The 19,257-nt window shown below is 52.9% G+C and overlaps 10 protein-coding genes across 10 annotated transcripts; 3 read left to right on the forward strand and 7 right to left on the reverse strand.

The window, feature by feature from the left end:
* Window positions 1–381: 381 nt before the first annotated feature.
* PUNSTDRAFT_117614 (ribonuclease T2) lies at window positions 382–1,589 on the reverse strand (the record flags this gene model as incomplete). The annotated part of the gene is made up of 6 exons (XM_007378854.1): window positions 382–518; window positions 573–744; window positions 797–919; window positions 973–1,028; window positions 1,088–1,257; window positions 1,309–1,589. The coding sequence occupies 6 exons, from the start codon at window positions 1,587–1,589 to the stop codon at window positions 403–405; spliced, it is 918 nt and encodes a 305-aa protein (XP_007378916.1). The 3' UTR covers window positions 382–402.
* Window positions 1,590–1,989: 400 nt separating this feature from the next.
* PUNSTDRAFT_58204 (uncharacterized protein) lies at window positions 1,990–2,754 on the reverse strand (the record flags this gene model as incomplete). Its single annotated transcript, XM_007378855.1, has 2 exons — window positions 1,990–2,626; window positions 2,681–2,754. 2 exons carry the CDS (start codon window positions 2,752–2,754, stop codon window positions 1,990–1,992), a joined length of 711 nt encoding a protein of 236 aa, XP_007378917.1.
* Window positions 2,755–3,287: 533 nt separating this feature from the next.
* On the forward strand, window positions 3,288–4,560 carry PUNSTDRAFT_110146 (ribonuclease T2; the record flags this gene model as incomplete). The annotated part of the gene is made up of 9 exons (XM_007378856.1): window positions 3,288–3,319; window positions 3,356–3,559; window positions 3,612–3,629; window positions 3,684–3,835; window positions 3,882–3,937; window positions 3,995–4,117; window positions 4,170–4,189; window positions 4,245–4,393; window positions 4,442–4,560. 9 exons carry the CDS (start codon window positions 3,288–3,290, stop codon window positions 4,558–4,560), a joined length of 873 nt encoding a protein of 290 aa, XP_007378918.1.
* Window positions 4,561–5,125: 565 nt separating this feature from the next.
* PUNSTDRAFT_129652 (uncharacterized protein) lies at window positions 5,126–5,467 on the forward strand (the record flags this gene model as incomplete). The annotated part of the gene is made up of 2 exons (XM_007378857.1): window positions 5,126–5,300; window positions 5,352–5,467. The coding sequence occupies 2 exons, from the start codon at window positions 5,126–5,128 to the stop codon at window positions 5,465–5,467; spliced, it is 291 nt and encodes a 96-aa protein (XP_007378919.1).
* A 1,098-nt stretch (window positions 5,468–6,565) lies between these two features.
* Window positions 6,566–7,586, forward strand: PUNSTDRAFT_48864 (uncharacterized protein). The gene is made up of 6 exons (XM_007378858.1): window positions 6,566–6,636; window positions 6,691–6,754; window positions 6,816–6,845; window positions 6,898–7,005; window positions 7,061–7,142; window positions 7,192–7,586. The coding sequence occupies exons 1-6, from the start codon at window positions 6,590–6,592 to the stop codon at window positions 7,503–7,505; spliced, it is 645 nt and encodes a 214-aa protein (XP_007378920.1). The 5' UTR covers window positions 6,566–6,589; the 3' UTR covers window positions 7,506–7,586.
* A 1,113-nt stretch (window positions 7,587–8,699) lies between these two features.
* On the reverse strand, window positions 8,700–10,547 carry PUNSTDRAFT_140404 (DHS-like NAD/FAD-binding domain-containing protein; the record flags this gene model as incomplete). The annotated part of the gene is made up of 2 exons (XM_007378859.1): window positions 8,700–9,874; window positions 9,929–10,547. 2 exons carry the CDS (start codon window positions 10,545–10,547, stop codon window positions 8,760–8,762), a joined length of 1,734 nt encoding a protein of 577 aa, XP_007378921.1. The 3' UTR covers window positions 8,700–8,759.
* Window positions 10,548–11,053: 506 nt separating this feature from the next.
* PUNSTDRAFT_59013 (subunit common to RNA polymerase I) lies at window positions 11,054–11,540 on the reverse strand (the record flags this gene model as incomplete). Its single annotated transcript, XM_007378860.1, has 2 exons — window positions 11,054–11,213; window positions 11,266–11,540. Coding segments are annotated over 2 exons (435 nt in total), but the record flags the coding sequence as incomplete, so codon positions are not given.
* A 2,140-nt stretch (window positions 11,541–13,680) lies between these two features.
* PUNSTDRAFT_95490 (alpha/beta-hydrolase) lies at window positions 13,681–15,277 on the reverse strand (the record flags this gene model as incomplete). The annotated part of the gene is made up of 6 exons (XM_007378861.1): window positions 13,681–14,238; window positions 14,288–14,575; window positions 14,622–14,689; window positions 14,737–14,830; window positions 14,889–15,078; window positions 15,132–15,277. The coding sequence occupies 6 exons, from the start codon at window positions 15,275–15,277 to the stop codon at window positions 13,681–13,683; spliced, it is 1,344 nt and encodes a 447-aa protein (XP_007378923.1).
* Window positions 15,278–15,602: 325 nt separating this feature from the next.
* On the reverse strand, window positions 15,603–17,211 carry PUNSTDRAFT_140406 (uncharacterized protein). Its single transcript, XM_007378862.1, has 6 exons — window positions 17,085–17,211; window positions 16,158–17,027; window positions 16,021–16,104; window positions 15,872–15,970; window positions 15,740–15,819; window positions 15,603–15,688 (listed from the first exon to the last, which is right to left on the reverse strand). The coding sequence occupies exons 2-4, from the start codon at window positions 16,806–16,808 to the stop codon at window positions 15,890–15,892; spliced, it is 816 nt and encodes a 271-aa protein (XP_007378924.1). The 5' UTR covers window positions 16,809–17,027; window positions 17,085–17,211; the 3' UTR covers window positions 15,603–15,688; window positions 15,740–15,819; window positions 15,872–15,889.
* Window positions 17,212–17,812: 601 nt separating this feature from the next.
* PUNSTDRAFT_117620 (MRP-like protein) lies at window positions 17,813–19,173 on the reverse strand (the record flags this gene model as incomplete). Its single annotated transcript, XM_007378863.1, has 3 exons — window positions 17,813–18,155; window positions 18,220–18,695; window positions 18,750–19,173. 2 exons carry the CDS (start codon window positions 19,171–19,173, stop codon window positions 18,238–18,240), a joined length of 882 nt encoding a protein of 293 aa, XP_007378925.1. The 3' UTR covers window positions 17,813–18,155; window positions 18,220–18,237.
* Window positions 19,174–19,257: the final 84 nt, after the last annotated feature.

Below are 19,257 nucleotides of genomic sequence, written 5' to 3' on the forward strand. Positions count from 1 at the left end.
TCAGACATGCAAACGTTGTCCCGCCTAACCGGCAAAGATTTCTCGGGACCAACGCCCGAGATCGCCACCCCGGCCGATGTGGTGGGGGAACAGAGCACGACCCCGGGTCACAACGAAGAACATATCGGTGAAAACCAACCCGATCACGACGACAGGCACGGGAGGAGTGATACACGGGCCGCGACGCGCAAGTCTACGTCTAAGTCACGCTCCCCGCCGAGACGATCAAAGGAACGGAAGGGTCAGCCAAATAACGAGGGGCTGGAGGTACTTGGGACGGTTGATGAGGACTGGGACGACTAGCCCGAGTAGCACACCACACCATTCTGCTCTGTCGTCGCTCCGGACTTCTATTTTGGAACGCACGATATGCATACATGTGGATGTCTTACATGCGGATGTCTATTTGCGGACCTCGTGTTCCGAAGTTTTTGTGCGTTCGTAATACCAAATAGGCGCGGTGGTCGAACAGCTGCTAGTCGTCGTGCTGTTTATGGACTTGAAGCGCCCATATTGTTCTGAATTACGGTGGTGAGTATTTGTTACCGTTAGGGCATCGAATGACAACTGACCGGAACCGAGCACATGAGAAAAGTACCAAATCTCCGACAGGACAGTGGAATTCTTGCACCCGATGTACGGGATGGCGCCTGTCTGCGCTGCAAGCGCATTTTGGATTTGGGACAGGCTGTAGGTCGTCTTGTTGGAAGGCAAGATACCAGCGGCACCGAGCATGTCGAACGTCTGAAACGCGAATTAGCGTGAAGACGTCATCGAGCTGGAAAATGTTACGTGCAGGATACTGCTTGAAGGCACGGATGACGGCGTCGAAGAAGTTTACAACGTCTTGGTGCTTCTTGTAGTTCTCGCCGTAGCAAGCGACGTCGAAGGTGGAAGTGCAGGTCGCATGTTTGGAGAACTACAAGATGCCATTGAGCGGAATGGGACGTGGTGGGCATATACCTATCGTACCTCATGCTGCCAGAAGTCCGTGTTTGACGCGCCTTGGTTGATCCAGTACTTTTCCACTGAGGCGAAACAGATCAGACGGGACCCGGAAGAACGATGACACCAACTAGGCACATACTGTAGTCAAGCAAGTCGAGGCGGCCAAAGTCTTTGATCCAGTGGTCGATGCTGGTACCGTTCCAGGCAGGAACAACGGTACCGTCGGGAAGCACCGCGGGTGATGGGTCGGGATCATATTGACGAGAAAGGTCGCAGTATTGTTCGTAAGAACCGTCACAGTTGTCGGGCCTGAGCAAGGCTGTGAGTATTGTCTAAGGACTCGTCATATATGAGGCGTACCAGAGGCCGTGGATGGTCCACGAGTCTTTTGGAAGAAGCTGGCCCTTCTTCTCCAGCCCGGTGTACGTGCTCCAGAACTGGGTCTGCAGCACGAGGCCGCCAGGAGTCGGTGTGCAGCAGGTGTTCTTGATGGTCGTGGTGTTCTCGCAGGAGAACTCGGTCACGGCATTGACGCCCAAACACTGGGTAAGGTTGGGGTATGTGTTGGGGACGGAGAGCAGGTGACCATGGGTGCTGGCTGCAGCCGCAAGGAGCGCAACGAGGGTGAAGGTGGCGGCCATTCCGTGTCGGTGTACGAGAGAGGGGGACCTGGGCGAGCAAAGCTGGTATGCGCAGTGGACGACGGAGGACTTTTATGGGGGCGCATGTCGGTGGTGAAGAGCGAGTGCGGTGACGGAGAGACCGCATGGCCAGGAACGGGGTCGCGGAGGATCATGCGTCTCCAGGAAGATATGATAGGACATGATCGCCACGCACCGTCGACGGCGATGGCGACGGCGTCGCTGGCGGTCGCTGATCGTCATCAGGGGCGGTGGCCACGACGATCCAACGACGGTTCCCAGCGAGCCCTGATCCGCCCTCGTGCGTCCCGTGCGCCTCTCACTGGTCCGCCCCTCGCAACTCGTGCAACAACACCGATTGGTCTGCATGTATGTCGTACATCCGCGCGTCAACCGCTATCTAGTCTCTGTCCCACCGCCGCAGAAACTTGAACACCCTCCGCTCTCGTGCCACCACACTCGGCATGATCTTCTGCCGCCATGCCGTATCCATCGCTTTCTTGTACTCTTCCGTCTCAAACGCCGCCTGCGACGCCCACTCGTGGACGGTGAGATACTTCGGTGGCGGTTCCTGCTCTGCCGTGCTCTCTGCGTCGACCCCCATCCGTCCAGACTCCTTCAGCACGAACCGCCTGCTCCTGATCCACCCATGCACCTTCGATAGCAACGGGATGTGCTCCTCGTCCTGGTACCGGTTCCACTCCGCCTCGTCCTCCGACTTGATCTCGTTCGATACGAATACCACGATGGGGGCTGAAATGCCAGGATCGTAGAGGTTCGACGGGGCTGGCATCGTGTGCGCATCGTAGGCTTCGTAGGTCCGCCTATCCAGTAGCTGCACGCGTTTCAGCAGCTCCTTCTCTCGCTCGCTGCGCGTCTCCGCCAACGTGGTATATGGCCGTTCCTGCATCGCTGCGTAACTTTCCAGGTCATAGCTTGCCGCCCATGAAGGCTTCTGCCCATCTGCTTGCTCCCAACGCTCCCATGTGCGGAAGGTGGGAGTATTGACTCTGAGAGGGACATGTTCCCCGTCATACCTGCGAACTCGCCTGTTAGAAATCTTTCGTTACGCTATGCGCACATTGCAGTACCAGTCATGGAATTCAGACAGTGTCACATCAGGACCTGGTTCGGAGAACACTAGTAGGAGTGCAGGGCGAACCATGGTAACATGCGAATGCTAAAGTTCGTATGAAAGGCTGCGAAGTCATACTTATATAGTCGCCCGATAACGCGCTTGATCAGCGGCATGCTCGCACATGACATGCATGACGAGTTGCACTAGGTTAGACTATACTTACTTACGATACTTATTGCGTTCGTCTGCTTGAAATTTTACAGGGTGGAGATCCAAGCAGATGCATTTCCTGACGTTGTTGATGGTCTTTGCGCTCAGAAAGCTGGCTGGACTAAGCCGCTACTTACATAGGGCATGTTGTTGGCCGAGGCCGTATTCCCGCCACCCCGCGCACTCTTCTCCGCGATCACCTGATTACGTTTCCGCGCCCGCTCCCTGAAAACATCGCCTTTCTCAGCATATGTTTCCGAGCTATTAATGCGGCAACGACAGCTCCATGTGCCGTTAAACTCGAGAAAACCCACCGCACGTTTGCTATCCGAGGTTTATAAGAGGTGCTTGGAACCGGTGGACGCGGCCAGCATTCGATCACCGTCAGGAACGACCTACTACGTTACAAGATGTCGTGGGCGTTAGCTATCATCGCAGTAGTGTCTTTGGGCTATCCACCTCGCACACTCTCTTCGAGTCCTTATACTATTCCGAATCTGACCGCCTGTCTCGACGAACCATCATTTTTCTCGTGTGAGAACACCACGGTCGTCCGGAACGCTTGTTGCTCTCCATCACCGGGAGGACTCGTGCTTCAGACACAGTTTTGGGATACATGGACAGGCCTTGAGCACAAGGGACAACTCCTTCCTCGAGGTTCATGGGGAATTCACGGGCTATGGTCAGTCTGCTGCGTCCCTATGCGTCCGGGGGCTATTCTCATGTCATGTCAGGCCTGACAACTGTGACGGGCGAGTCCGGCAATACATCGTCCGCTACCCTCTCATTCATCTATGTTTATGTAGATCGTTCGAGCAATACTGTGATTTCTCCCGGCAGTTCGATCCCCAACCTTCCCCGGCAATCTTGCCAAACGGTACTGTGATCCCTCCATGGAATGGCACTACCATAGATACATTCATCAAGGATTTTGGACGGTTCGACCTTTTGGAATACAGTAACTCAGAGTCTTTTCACCTCGACGTGTTGCTAATTATGGACAGTGAACAAATTTTGGATCAACCAAGGCGCTCCCAACACCGATTTCTGGGCTCACGAGGTACGCCCCAGAGCTATGTGTGTATATATGTACTTTCACGCACAGGTAACCCTCTAGTTCTCCAAGCACGCAACTTGCACCTCGACTTTTGATGTCTCCTGCTTCGAGCCCGGTTACAAAAAACACGAAGACGTTATCAATTTCTTCGATGCCGTTATAAGAGCTTTCAAGATGTTCCCTGTATGCCATTGATCAGCCTCCTTTCCCTATGCTGTACTGATCATAATGTCAGACTTACGACATACTGGCTTCGTATGATATCATTTTCTTTCCCCTGCTTACCTTGTCGCTTACGTCGCATCCGAAGAGCTGGCATTGTACCCTCCAACAAGACGGCCTACAGTTTGAGCCAAATACAGAATGCTCTGAAAGTTCAGGCCGGCGCTGTCCCTTTTCTTGGTTGCGCTGGAAACGGCACTATCCTCAACGAGGTTTGGTGGTTTAACCACATACTCGGTATGACGGGTCGTTGTTACATTTGCCGCCACGATAACCTTAGTTCAGGTACCGAACAGTATGGTTTCTTTAAACACATCGACTCGGTGACGCCAAGTACATGTTCTTCGACAAAGCCTATCCGCTACTTTGAGCGTTCGCCGGGATCCGAGCGTGAAGTGCATTGAGAACATGAATGGTTAGGGAGTGACTGCATAGGAGCGCACACTCTCTTCCTCATTATTTGTGATTATTCGCTTAGCTCCTTTTCAATCATGTAATCTACGTACCTGGATTATTAATACGTGCACCCGCTCGTTCCATGACTTCACATAAAAAACAACCGCACGGGTATCGCTCAAGAAACTCAGGCTGGGGCTGAGTACTGAGTGGCTATGCTGTTTCCCGTTCGGGGTGAATCGTTTCCTCATTCGGTCATACCGCTGCGGTCAGTTACGATGCGTTGCCGCAGAGAAGCACTGAACAGGCGGATGTTGGACCGTTTACGTCAATACTTCAGGCCGCCACGCTTCTTGAGTTGAAGTTATAGTGACCATGGCACGGTGCGCGTCAGTATATAAACCCTCGCAAACAACCACTGGGAGATATCGAACGTACTCAGCGCAATCCTCACTCACATAAATCAATCAACCTCTGCCTGACCTCTTCCCCACTCCTTCGCCATGGTTAATCCCGGAAACGTGTGCGCGCTCGACCTTGGGCCTCCGCGTTGCGCTGATATCACTTCTGCGCATGCATGTTGCTGGCGGCCACAAAGCAAACATCAACAACCCGAACACGTCCGACCAGTCGAAGGAACATTCGCGCCAGGCGCTCTCCGAGATCGAGGAGTCTGGCTTCCTCGACCAGCCCAAGCACGCTAAGAATCCCAACAACGTCGCGGGTGGCCACAAGGCGACCCTCAACAGTGGGTAAAACCTCTCGCATGATAACGTTTTTGACGGGGTTGACCGCAAAGATCCGAACGTCTCTGAAGGCGCTAAGGAACACTCCAAATCCGTTCTTGAGCATGACGACATTTACGGTGAGTCCAACGCGAACACCGAGCGTGACGCTATGTACGAGCGTGATTAAGTCTATATATCACAATATTGAATGTAGCGACAGATATGTAAGCCATTGATGTGTTCATCGTCAATGAATCGATTCTTCTGGCTGGTCTGGATGACAATGCGAAAGTTGCATCGTTTTTTTCGCGACGCGGCTCGACGCTCCTTCCTGATCCCAATCCCAATATGGGCAAGTCATGCCATCACGATGAGTATGTACATATGCTAGAGGCTCATATTTTCATCATTCACTGGCATCACCAGCAAGGCGCTGTAGATATGCATACAGCCTTGTATACGCGCAAATCTTCCCAATTAGGCAACGACTTGGACGGAGAGACAAAACTTTCTCATTATCATCCGGGACAGCTGTATTGGAATGCAACAAATGCGTTGCTTCTTGTCATTATTCATTTCACTCAAGTAGCTTGGTGAAGTGCATCCCCAACACACAAATGACTGCTTTATGTAGTAACGGAGGTGTGTTTTCTTCGGGCAACTCGGAAATGAACCGGTCGTTGAAGGTCCTTGTGTTTCAGGTGTTGCGGCGTTCGCGCGCAGCACCATCAGGGAACATCGCCAACGCATTGGTTTCCACGTTCCAGGCCCAGGCATGAACCCTTACTTGCGGCACTTAGCTGGAAGAAATTGTCGGCAGCAGCAACTTCGAGTGTTGCAGTGAGTGATTTGTGTGCGAGCGGCGAGGACCGTGGCTCATGGTGTTATTCATGTTTGTTCGGCGATGCGAGCGATAACGCGCAATTTTGCTCCCTCGCATCTTATCCGTTTGACTGCTCGACTGTAGAGTACCGTAGCAGACAAACGTTCTCATCCGGTGATCTTTCGGAGCGCAACCTTCTCGATCGATCACATCGAGTGCACTGGATGCGGGCATTTCGTCGAGACCGTAAGTTACTATTCAGGACTTATGTCAGGTTACCCTTTGCCGAGCGCCGGTGCGCACGGACAAGTTACGTTCGCATGATGTTCCTGGGCGCCTAGCCAGGTGATGGCTTCCACTCATTATTTGCTCTAGTAGGCTTAGCCGACGTCTGTAGCCTACTTATCAATCGGCATGCGAGCGCCATGAGACCTACACGCTCGCACTCTCCCTCACCGCTCCCTTACGGGGACCCTCGTATCAGCCATGCTGTCCACGGTGCAGGAAATCATCTCAATACTACCCATCAGCTAGCGAGTGGCAATGAACATGCAACTCGACAGTAACTAATCAAAGTCTCATGGCAGTTACCCCGTCACAAGACCATGGCGGCGTAAGAAGCTGACAATCAGCATTCTTGCAACGCTTTCAGTGAGCCCCGCCATATTCGTACAGTATTCATAGCCAAACACACCAACTCGTCGATCTATAGATAGTGGTCTACGCCGCCTTGACAACATGGGTGGGATATAACCATCACAGTCGAGGGTCGTTGATGAACGCAGCATTATTAGAATGTCTTGACGCAAGGACGAGAACCTTCTTACACCACCGTACTAAGGACGACCATGCCAAGTCAGCATGATACGAAGACGAAGTGCCAAGTACGGACCCTCCAAGTGGTATGCCTAAGGCTCATCCATTCTGAATTTGCGCGGGGGTTCATTCTGGTAAAAGGGAGACATGATATATGCATCCCCCAGTGGCGCTTTCGCGTGGTCCATAACTGGCGTGGATTCGGGTGCCATGCAAGGCTCAGGTGGGTCGCCCGCACATGCGTCCAAGCCAGCCCTTGACCTGTTTCACAGATTTCGACGTTGGCGTAAATTACGCTGGTGCTGCAATGCAGGCAAACGTGACGAGTCTCGGCATGTTCTACTACTGGTCCATACAAAGCTTCAAGTACGGTGTATGCGCCAACGCCACCGTCCCGCAGCTCTCGGGCAAAGGCAACAACGGCCACTCTGTCGCCAAAGCGACCGACGGTACAGTGTTGACGACAGTAATCACGATGTGCGCTCACTTCGATCTGGACTCGTCTGATGTGCCTGCTTGGGCTACCGCGGCGCAAACCCCTATACAAAACGCTTTCTACGACTTGGCCATATATTTCCAAACGTAGGTCCTAATAGTACCTGAGACCAGGGCTTCATCCTGTTCCTAGGTTGGATTTCCCGAACGGGACTTTTCCCACCTGCAATTTTCCCCCTTACTGCGACCCGAACACGCACTTACCGCCCCCATTGGACACGACGATTAGTCCGTAAGTCTGTATAAAAGTGTGCTGTACTCGCCCTTGCGCTGAATACCCCCCAGATCCAATGCTTACGATCTTACAGCTTGGATGAGCGGTATTCGCTATCTGCCGGAAACCACTGGTATCAATTTCACGACCACTGGAGGAATTCCCTTGGGTGAGGAACATGCAGTTATCGTCACTGCCGATGGGTCCAAGACGACCCTCGTCGATGCTTTCGAGAAGACGTACGTCAACGGTGGGGGAGCCTCGGGGAGCAACATCGGATTGACTGGCATTGGAGCCATGCACCTCCTCACCCAAGCTCAGAACTCGGCTCAAGGATTCACTGAGCCAGACGCGATCACGACCATCCGTAGCGGTGCATTGGGCGTATTAAACATTCTCGGCGTATGCTGCCCATTCCCTTGCTTGATCATCGCTCAGAGTATTCGTGCAGGACACAGCTGTCAAGGACCTCCATGACCGCGTTATCGGTTCTTCGTACCTCTGCACAGTGACGGGCTCCACTTGGAGAAGTCCGCTCAGTCTCATAGCTATGATACTGGGTAACAATGCGTCGTTGTTTGGCCTCTGGATTGTCTTGAGCGTGGCGATTGCGCGAAGATGGGAGCACCGCATCTATCGTCGAGGTCGGGCTGATATGTTACGTTGGCGACCAGCACTGACCATTACATAGAAATCATGGAGGAGGAGATGAACTATCCGGAGCCCATGACGCCTGTTGCACCTAGAGGATACCAGAGTGAGTGTAGTCGGAAACTCACTGCATGCTCTGCCACAGGATGATTGCTGAAATTGTTATTCCAGGCGATGATGAGAAAGATGAAGTTGGATTGAGCGTGCCGTATTCACCACCTACACCTTCCCATCATCAGCCAGGCTATCCGGAGGTCAGTCTCCACATCCTTGCATCGCCGTATCTTCCCGTAATGCTTATGTCGCATTCAGGGATTGAGCCGGCTTTTACGGGAGCGCTCAATGTAATGACCGCGCTTCGAGGTGTCCTCGCCAAAATCCTCGCGGATGCTCTGAATGATACTTACGATGTCCATGAGTGATTACATTACAGATTGATACATGATGTAAGATATGTTGTAGGATGAATAGTATGGACGACTACGCCGTTGGCTTGACCGAGTCTATCAATACCTCCATCTTCAACCTGGTCCCTGTCCTACTTCGCGCACGGGTCGTCCGTGGTGCGGGTGCGGTTAGATCGCTCTTTGCCTGTTGGCGCTGCTTGATAGCACCAGTGAGGCGCAGAGGCACGTCAGCATTGTCCTCCTCGTCCTCGTCTTCGGACGAACTGTATTCCACACCGTCGAGACCGTGCTTGGACTTGGAGTCGCCGTTGGCCAGATCTCCGAAGAGCATCCTCCTCTCTGGTATGTGCATGCTCTGGTCACCCTCCAGAGCGAGTTTCTTCACCCGCATGGTCATCGCAGTCGTCGGAGTCAGGATCTCCATGCCACGCTTCGCAGCTCGTTTTGAGGGACTGCACTCAATGTCCGCATCTCTTTCAGAGTTTGGGTAATGGGATGTATGCTGACGCCTTTTGCTGGGAGAGCAAGGAGTCGTTGGCCGGAGCGACACGGGAATATTTTCCGTGTTGTCGTCTCGCCTATCCCCAGGGGGCGGTACCTTCGGAGCCAAACCCTTCGGAACACCGGCGGCTGCAGCTTTAGTCTTCGTGGCAGCGAAACCTGAGGATCCGGCCAGCGTTTGTTGCACCTCCCAGTCTGAGGGTCGCATGCTCTTCCACTCCTCCTCCACGCGCGCAACCCATTGGTCACATTCAGCTTCAATCCAGTAGTCGATTATACCCTCCCAGTCGGCACCAGGAGGAGTACGGTTGACGAAGACGACCCGGCCAGCCAGCGAGTTGATCAGATTTTTCGCGTTCTTGGGTGACGCCTTGCAGGCTGCCTTGGAGGGTCCTGCCTTCGGTCTTCCATGGGCTTTGTTAATGTCCGCGGCAGTCAAAGAAGGGGCAGCGGGTTTAGGCGACGAAGCGTGGACAGCTTTGGCGAAGTCCTTGACCAGCTTTTTGAGCCCGTGAACCTTCAGCGACGTGCCTAGTATGATGAGCATGTCCGGTTTCTTATTTACGTCGGCAGCGTGGATCGCTCCTATGTCGTCACCCAATGGATGGGGCTCGTCGTACAGGACAATTGCGGGCCGAAGGTTTCCAATCTTCAAAGCGCGTGCAGATCGTGCGACACGCGCCTCAGCTACCGATGACAAGACTAAGAAACACAGCAGAAAGACTGAAACAAACTGCTTACAGCGCGACGTGCATTCCGGGCAGTCAGGAGAATCCCCTTGTTCGAAAAGAGCGAGATGTTGGGCCGTGCAAGGGTATTCTTTCGAGCACATGGTACAGCGCACGCGATGTATATCGCCGTGAAGCTGAACATTGCGCACGTCCCGATTGCGAATTTTCGTCTTCCCTTTAGCGGTTATCCTGACAGTCTCGCTAGAGCTGCCAGGCAAGCCTACACGCTCTTCCAGGCCGTCTATGTTCTGCGTATAGCTCCTGAGCAGACGTTTCTTGGAGTCTAACGTCTTGATGAATTTGTGAGTCGGTGACGGTGCGGCATTGTCGATTGACCGCTTGAGCTGGGAGATGAAGGTATAGAAGACGGACGTGGAGAGGGGATCGCGGAAGAGGGAGGCGTCGAAGAGGTCGCGGCCCTTGAGGACGACGTCGGGGTATTGTTGTTTGACTAGGTTGTAGAGGCCGTCGGAGGAGCGGAAGTCGGGGATGCCGGAGGAGCAGGATATTCCTGCGCCGGTGACGACGACGATGCGCTTGGACTTGGCGACGGCGAGAGAGATGTTTCGTAGGGTGTGACGCGTGGTCGGGTCCCGGGCGGCGGCAGCGAGGTCGAGTTTGACGGGCATCGCGTCAGGCCAGGGTGGGGACCGTGTCGAGCTGCATATACCGCATCCGGCTCCTGCGCGAACCAACTTCCCTGTTTGGCCTTGCTTGCTTCACCATGTGATCTCACGCGCCTTTCGCGTCGCGTCTGTCACGTGATCCGCACTCTTTAGGGCAGGTCCCGCGAACACCCACTACGAAATAAGATGACATGGAATCACCATCATCGCCCCTCTTTTACGTAGGTTCTACATAGCCCCGTACCCTGCCAGTCCAAGCATCGAAGGCTCTCGAAGGGCAGGCACCGTGTTGCGATGCTGCATTACGATGAATGCGACCAACGTCACTATTTGTTCTGAAGAGTTCGGCAATCCCCATAAACCTGGTAGCGATAGCCTGTAGGCATTAGGCAGCATATGTCTGACCGAAGAGACGCTGATATATGGGTCCGATTCGATGAGTGTTTGATGTCAGCAGGCTGAAGCGAGCGTCGGAACTGACATGACAGAGGATAACATGACCATCCCTATCACTCGGTGATGAGTTCAGAGACGCTCCAATCCTCGAAGCTGCCATCCGGTAGAAATCGTCGGATGATCAGCGGAATTTTCCGCTGTGACAACTCCTTGATGGCAATCTGGAGAGCATCCGTCTCCCCATCCAAGGGAACCAGAACAGGGGCATTCATACTAACATCCCCTTTCGTGAGCGCAGCGCAAGCCGACTTCTATATAGGCATACCTTATCTGTAGGGCACGAGTGCCAAGGATGCGAGCGCGTTCATATTTGGTGAGATACGGCGTCGTGACTCGGACTTTGTTGGGCTGTCGCTCGCCCTGGATGCCAGCAGGAGCATGGGGGCCGGATTCCTGCTGTGTTCCGTCTCCATTCATCCCATCTTGCTCATGGTCCATGCCATTCACGCCGTTTGCGTCTGCATCTTGTCCAGCCTCGTCTTCGCCGGTTTTCCCTTCACCATCCGCGTTTTCATTGGCCAGAAGATCGTACCCCTCGTCCTATGAGTAGCAGGAGAAGACTGGTAGTAAGCGTCGATAGCTCCTTTCGATATAAAGCGAGCGCACAAAAGTATCTTCGCCAAAGCTAAGGAGGATTGTACTTTCAGCTTCATGCGAGATTCCAAATGTTCGGAGCATACCCGCCGCCGCCGTAGTCGTAGTCATCACCCATCCCGCCATCATAACCATCGTCAGACATTTTGCAGCAGCGTCAGCACCGAGCTTGTGACTAGTTACAGTGGCTGGGGGGATATAGCCGACGAGGTCCTAATCGAAGCTGTCCGGGAAGGATAGTTGGTCAATGTCTTCTCTCTTGCACGTGACTTGTATGTACTGGTACTTAAGATTCAGAATTTACGTACTCAGATCCTGGAGACTTGTTACCACTAAGTAATCATAGCAGCTCATCCATGATACAAGACAGACTACCCCCTGAAATCTGGGCGTGCATATTCGAGGCCGGTCCTCGCCAATCCTTGGCAAAGTTGAACCTCCCTTTCGCGATTCTTGTTTCGCATGTATGCAGGCATTGGAGAGACTTGGCGATCGCTCTCCCCACTATATGGGACGACATCATCATCCGGACGCATGGAAGCCTAGCCATCTCGTCCTTATACCTTATTCGCTCTCTCGACTATCCGATATCACTCACGATCATCCCATCGCACGAGGGCGATGATCATGAAACACTCGGGGAAGACCAAGCACTTGTCGTATCTTGCAATATCCATCGCTGTCGTCGACTCACAATCTACGGCGCATCCGATGCGACTCTTCAACACTTGAGCGTGCTTTTGGACCGAGGTTCGATGTCAACCCTTGAAACGATGGAGATCACTGCTTCGCGTTTTTCCACCTTTCATACAACACCATGGCCTTCGTCGTTACGCCAGCTTCGCCTCCGCAGTATCGGTCTTACGTCCATGGCGTATCCCATTCTTGGTTTAACATACCTCGAGCTCTGCCCTTCTTCGAAATCCGTCGCACTATCTGAGACGTATACGTATGATACCTTGAAACATGCGATTTTGGCGAGCGCTTCCACTCTGGAAAGCCTATGTCTCTGCTTTATAGACGTCACATCTGCGCCCTCCCCTGCCTTATCCTTCCAGTCCATCGAGCTACCCAAACTGCGTACTCTCGTTGCGGCCGGGAGCTGCGGCTTTGATGACGAGGAAAATATGCATTTATGCGCATTGCTCAAGGCACCGAGGTTGGAGTCTTTGGAACTCCGAGAACACCATCTGAACCATTGCACTCTCTTACGACGGCCGAAGACCGCATTGTACCCCTACGTGCGGGTGCTGAGACTCTCGCACTATGATACCTATCCAGAAGCCATCCAAGAATCGCTGGTATTCGCCCTTCCAAACATCATTGCATTAGAGATTCGAGATGTTGGTGGCGATTTGACTCCACTGTGGCTACTGCTCTCCACGAAGCAGAGATGGCTTGGATTGGAGCCTTTTTGGCCGCGCCTACAACGCATATCGCTGGATAGCAGAGGATCATTTCCTTTCGCAGACATGATGACATACCGTGCGGCGTTGGGACATCCCATCCGACATATCCAACTGCTTGGGGAGGACATTATGCCACATTCCGTCCTCAAGTCTATTGCAAAGGTTTCTTCTATAGAGGTTATGGAGGACATTGATGAAGTAAGCGATGGGTCCGCTGCGTAAGGTTTCCTTCTCCCTAAAGCAATGTCCCTCAGAGTTGTCAGTATAGATCACGTATCAAACATTCACCCTTTTGACCATGCCTTCTGAAGTGGGCGTCTTACCGTTGCGGCCTACTATGAGATTTTCTACAGCCGCGAGGTGAAGCGCAGCATATCAAAGACAGCTTCGTTTTAGGGATTGAATTCCCCCTGCCCTTGGGGGACGTCACCACATCGGGACCAATCGCTTCTCGGGTGATCGCGGCGCATATGCAATGCAACGGCACCTTAGCTTGTCCGAGGCCAAAGGATCCTTTGTTTTGTGCCCACTGCACGGTCGTGGATGAGTAAGCTAAATGATGCGATTTCGCAATGATGCTGTTTCGCGCGGTGCTCACTGTTAGTATTGGCCAAATTCTATAAATCCCCGTAAACAAAGAGGTCCGCGAGCTGACGGAAGTCCGCTCTATCCTGCCATTACTCATACTGAACAATAGAGCGCGCACGACGATCGTCGATGTCTACAAGCCAAGCTCCAACGTCCCGCCAGAACTGTTTTTGCTTCGCAGTCGCCATCCAAAGGGGTACTAGTGAGAAATGATCACAGTTATCGAGCGCATGCACGTCCCATATACCAGGTCCAACGAGATGTTTCCTATGACCTTCGTTGGGACTGGCATAACCCGAGAGTGGGCAATGATGGCATCGGCTTTCTCGACAACCAAACGGGTGGAACTGAGAAAACGTAGGGACCACGCCGTCATTGGCCCAATGGTTTTCTCCGACCTCTTCTTGTGAAACGACCGTGGCCTCGAAAACACCTTGTGTCGAGTGGACAAGACCATTTGCGCTGTCCATGGTGCCAATGAGCGTCGCCAGGGTGGCCGTTGGGTGGGCGCGCATAAAAGCGGGTACCGGACGTAACACCGCGAAGTCGAAAGACCCCATCAGTCGAGAACATACATATAATGGTAGATTGAGCAGGTATTTCAGGGGTGGAGCGTGCTTGACATCAGTCTGTCGGATACGTCGGGTCTGAGGGATGTAAGCACGATATGCCCTTGGGGAAAGCAAGATTGTTCACCATGCATGCGACGTAACTACGGTAGAAGGTTCCATCGTGAGGGATGCCCTCACCAGCTGACTCTCTCTCCTCTGCACCTTGAAATGTCATGTCGAAAGGGGTTGCATCCCGGCCTTCAGCCCAGTCGCTGCGGTACAGCTGGCGGAGTAGCGATATGAAGGTCGTCTCGCGGTACGAAAGAGCCCTCGACTCTGTGTGCATATCAAATATCCGCGGTAGGAGCGGGGAAAGGTATGATGCGACATGAACCATTTTTGCCACAGCTGCACCGACGGAGATGGGGCATACCTGGAAATGTTCGTCAATACGAAACGATATCACAAGAGGGACATACTGCTGGTGCACCGTCCGTGCGTTCTCCAAGTGTGTATACCAGTTGTGTACCTCGGAACGGTGCAGACACTGATAAACATGTTGGTACGCGGGCGTCGAAGGGATTATAAACTTACCCGTCGTGACCGAGGACACCATACTCGGGTGCATGTTGGCACCGAAGAACCCTTGCGCAATCAGCCACTGCATTTTCACGATGGTAGGTCCTCCCTAATGGGAGTCATAGAGACCGAGTCCTATCCCCCCAAGATTTGAGATTGACACTCACGATGGAGTGTCCAAAGAAGTGAAGGGGATGCTCCTGCGACCACTCCGGACATAACCCTGCGGAATGAGTCCGTCCGAATCGTCTGTGTGAGTGACGTCGAGAATGATCCACTCCATAGTCTACTGTGCCTCCTTTCAATGCGTAGAAAAGCTCGCATGCTCTGTCATGCAGGGAGCTTACAGGCCCTATACTACAGTTCCGCACTGAGTTTCGCATGAACATATATGGCGGCATAGTACCCACCTGACAAAGATGGTACGCCTCTGAAGGTATCCCGGCCCTCCGTTGCTGCAGTTCAGATACGTCTCGAAGTTCCCCCATAGGACAGATCCGGTGCTAGACAGAAATCCCTCGACAATCACCAGCGGTACAGTTGCGAAATCAGCCATGTCAAGACGATATGTTCAAAGCTGGTTGTAAGACGAACATGCATGGAGTGTCAGAGTGAAGTACATGGACCGTCACTGTTACAGCTAAGTTACAGTACATGGTTACGGTTCATCACGTTGCTGTGAGGAAAGCTCGACAGCTTCGAGTCGTTTATTTATGAGCACAGCCATTGCGAAGGTTCTTACTAAAGTAGTACATGCATATCAGACTACATTGATTGATGACATTGGTCACAGCAGTATAATAGACGTAAATAACGCCAGGAGCAACAGACTTCAAGCAAATGGCATGCAGTGAAAACGGATGAAAGCGGACATCTGATGTGTGGGGATGAGGCAAGTACAAGTGCGTCGGGTTCCGGTCATAACATTCGTAACAATCGGCGATTGTAAGCAAATATGTGACAAAACCTAGCGGAGGAGGGTCAAGACAGCGCCTCCCACGAATGCAAGGACACTTACAGCATGCATGGGGCGAGACAGTGGACATGAGGGCATAACTGGACATAAGGGTGAGACAAGGATTAGGCCAATCGGAGGCACTAATGATGATATACAGTAAGAGCGTTGTTTACAGCCCGGTCAGTGACTCACTAGCGTGCAGGTGGCTCGTCACGTCCTTTTACTAGTGTACCATGATAGACCGACGCTGCCGACGCCATTGATACATACACGAGCGTGCAAGCGGCAGACCTAGGCCACGATCGTGAGATATCCACTAAAGACCGGGATGCTGGTCTCACTGTGTCTGCGACTTCATTATCTCTGAAGTGTACTTCGAGATCGCCATTCGGCATTCGGATGAATTGGCTCAGTTCTCCGAAAGACTGAGGATCGCGCATCAGTTTGGACGGAGAATAGAGATAATCGACATCCTTACTTCGCACCACTGTTTGACACCTTCGATGCGTTTCAAGTCATCCTTCTTGATGCCGCTGATGACAAGCTTGCGCTTGTACTTGCTCTTGCTCTTCGACGTACCAACCCTCGGTAGACAGAACGTAAGCTCCTTTCGTTCCGTGTCATCCGCCATATTGTTGGTCAGTGTCTTCAATGATAGCGGTACGCGTACAGTCTTCACTGGGGTCTCGTCCGCCAGGGTTTTTGTAGAATTGGGAGGATCAAACATATGTGTAGCGTTGGTCGGGAGGGACCACAGAGAGGGCCCGGATGATCTGAACATCGAGCCAGATGATTGCCCAATAGATCCAAACGAATACTTTCTAGAAGAACTGAACGTGGAGGAAGATGTCACCGAAGTGGTCGAAGTCGAGTACGTCGTCGTTGAGGACATGCTTGGCCGCGAGGGTGGCAACGAGGTATCTTGCGGCCCAACTGCTTGTGGTACATATGGATCGGAGAAATGGCCCACTACACTTGGCCTTGGCCGTCGATAGGTCCATGTGCCCAAGGCTCGTGATGTGGGCGTCAGCCGAGGTTTCACTGTGCCATGTTCCACCGTGTCTGCATGGCGGAAGACGGATAGGCTGGAGCTTCTTCTGTGGCTACCCTGCGTATCGGAGTCGCTCATTTCAGGACAAGCCTTCGATGAGATGCCACCTTGCCTAACTGAAGGAGTGTTCGCGGACGGTGAACGAAGAGATGCTGAAAGAACACGATGCCAATGTCGGAGTGGAGACGCAGGCTTGGAAGAGCTTCCATGCTGACCGGGAGTCGCCGTATGTTCTTGAAGTGACGATCCCGAGGGGCATTGCAGATCCGGCGTTCTTGGCTGCTCAGCATGTATGTCCTAGACGCGAGCTCAACGACCAACGCACAACACGCGCCTGTGCAGGGTCGAACGTACTTCATCAAGGTTGATAACGGATGGGTTTTCTGCCACATCTTCCTGACCAAGGATTATGTAGCTATGCAGAGTGTGCGTGTCGTCGTCCCGATCGGCTGCACTCCATCTACCCAGATGTGGGTACGCGAGATATGGATTGGGAGGTGTGCCAACGTGGGGCACCGCTGATCCATCGCTTTCGTACAATAGATCAAGGGTCGTCTGCTCCTCGATCCATCTCTGAATGCGACTCGCGCGTCGGGGACGAGGCACTGCAAGTTTCGAAGACCAATCGCTGTCTCCTCCAGCTGGAATCGCGTTCGAGCTTTGCGGCAGATAGCCAAATAGCAATGTCTCATCTATTACACTTTTCAGCTTTTGCTGTACACACAACGCGACCGGCACACACAAACCTCGAGGAGGCGCATGGATGGTGCTTCTCATGGCAGGAGGTGGTGCAGGACCGTGGCCAACTGTCCGTACCGGTGAGTTATACGGTGTGCTGGATAGGCCAATGAGGTATCGTGGGTTGGGGGTACAAACGGAAGAGCGTCTGGTCAAGGCCAGGTATGCATAGGCAAGGCAGTTGCGAGGCAGAGGCCATGTGCTGCGCGCAAGTCGAACATTGACGTGAATCTACACCTCGAGGCCGGGAAGAAGGCGGATGGTCCGGTGTACGCGCTACCCAATCTGGAACGCATCAATTCACACGGATACTCGGGCAGTCAACGGACCCCATTCTACATCTTCGTTTGTACAGCAGCCGCGCAGCTTCAATCGGTGCAATAGGAAATAGCCACAGTGAAGTTACATACTTCCAACTTGCTGACTCCGATGTAGTGATTACGACCGGTAGACAAATGAATTTGGGACACGGCGCTCATGCCTGAATTGATATTGCCGATATGCGCGAATATGCCAACGCCGTTTACGTTGGACTCTACGTGAGCTGCGCAAGACCTGTGACCTTACCATGCTAGAGCAGGTCAATTGGCTGGAACTTTTTTCTTGCCAGAGCTGGGGCCGGTGGCTCCACGCGGTTCTGTCGCAAGAGTCCCAACGCAACGCGATATAGTGTATACAGGATCAGACCTGCGGAGTGGGCTTGGATAAGCACCATCTGAGAAGCAAATATAACAGGAAGATGAAGACGTACTGCTCAGTGAGTAAGCATTCAGTTCTCGATTTTTGTCAACGTCTCGAGGATTGACGCGACGATGGATTTGAACAGTAAAGAGGACGTCGTCTTCTGATACTTCTTGAGTACATCGAACGAACCGTCCGTGTGACCATCCTCCCGATCCGCGTCCGAGTTCTCGGCGGCATCCAGCAAGGTCACCAGTTCAGAGTCCACCGGCAAGCGGCCAAGGTATGGTAGCTGTTCCCGAGTTGCCATTTCCTCTCCTCCACCCGTGGAGAAGATGTTGCTAACCTCGCCGCAGCAGGGGCATACGTAGCCACTCATGTTTTCTATGATCCCTAGGACAGGCAAGGAGACGTTGCGCGTGAATGAAAGGCATTTCATGGCGTCCATAAGGGCAACGGCTTGTGGTGTGGTGACAATGACCGCAGACAGTTTATGATGCACGGGTGCAAGGTGTTCCAGCAAGGACAGATGTTCATCCGATGTACCTGATCAGGATTGAAATGCCGATCGTGTAGTCAGTGATTGGACTGTTAACATACCAGGGGGTGTATCGATCACGAGGTAATCCAGCTCAGCCCATCGCACATCGCTGAGGAATTGCCTGATCATGGCATTCTTCTTTGGCCCTCTCCATACGACGGAATCTTCTTTGCGCTTCAAGAGGAAGCCCACGCTCATGCAGGCTAACCTTGCCTCCGATCCGTCCGCGTAGACGGGAACCCATCCATCGCTGCTCTGCACGACTCCCTTTCCATCCAAGCCAAGCATTCGAGGTATTGAAGGTCCGGTGAGGTCGACATCAAGTATCCCTACGCGAGCAGAGGAAGAGGACGCATGCAAAGATAGCGCAAGTTGTGCTGTGACCGATGACTTGCCAACACCACCCTTGCCTGAGAGAACAACGATGATGTGTTTGACCGTGCTGAGTCGTCTGGATACTGGTGTTTCCTGCAATGAGGCCATGGCACGAGCCAGAGATGTAATAGGGATCACCACAACATGCTCGAAGAGGCTTAAGCTTGACTCAGCAATGCGGCATTTTGCTAA

This window comes from Punctularia strigosozonata, assembly GCF_000264995.1.
Source record: "Punctularia strigosozonata HHB-11173 SS5 unplaced genomic scaffold PUNSTscaffold_1, whole genome shotgun sequence".
Taxonomy (NCBI): domain Eukaryota; kingdom Fungi; phylum Basidiomycota; class Agaricomycetes; order Corticiales; family Punctulariaceae; genus Punctularia; species Punctularia strigosozonata.

What these genes read in the sequence shown, in the direction of transcription:
- PUNSTDRAFT_48864 (XM_007378858.1), top strand. Translation starts at nt 6,590, where the DNA reads ATGCTGTCCACGGTGCAGGAAATCATCTCAATACTACCCATCAGCTA. An exon ending in GCATTCTTGCAACGCTTTCA is followed by an intron (nt 6,755 to 6,815) that starts GTGAGCCCCGCC and finishes GTCGATCTATAG; the next exon opens with ATAGTGGTCTACGCCGCCTT. An exon ending in ACGCCGCCTTGACAACATGG is followed by an intron (nt 6,846 to 6,897) that starts GTGGGATATAAC and finishes CAGCATTATTAG; the next exon opens with AATGTCTTGACGCAAGGACG.
- PUNSTDRAFT_140406 (XM_007378862.1), bottom strand. Translation starts at nt 16,808, where the DNA reads ATGAGCGACTCCGATACGCAGGGTAGCCACAGAAGAAGCTCCAGCCTA. An exon ending in GTGTCAAACAGTGGTGCGAA is followed by an intron (nt 16,105 to 16,157) that starts GTAAGGATGTCG and finishes CGCGATCCTCAG; the next exon opens with TCTTTCGGAGAACTGAGCCA. An exon ending in ATAATGAAGTCGCAGACACA is followed by an intron (nt 15,971 to 16,020) that starts GTGAGACCAGCA and finishes ATCGTGGCCTAG; the next exon opens with GTCTGCCGCTTGCACGCTCG.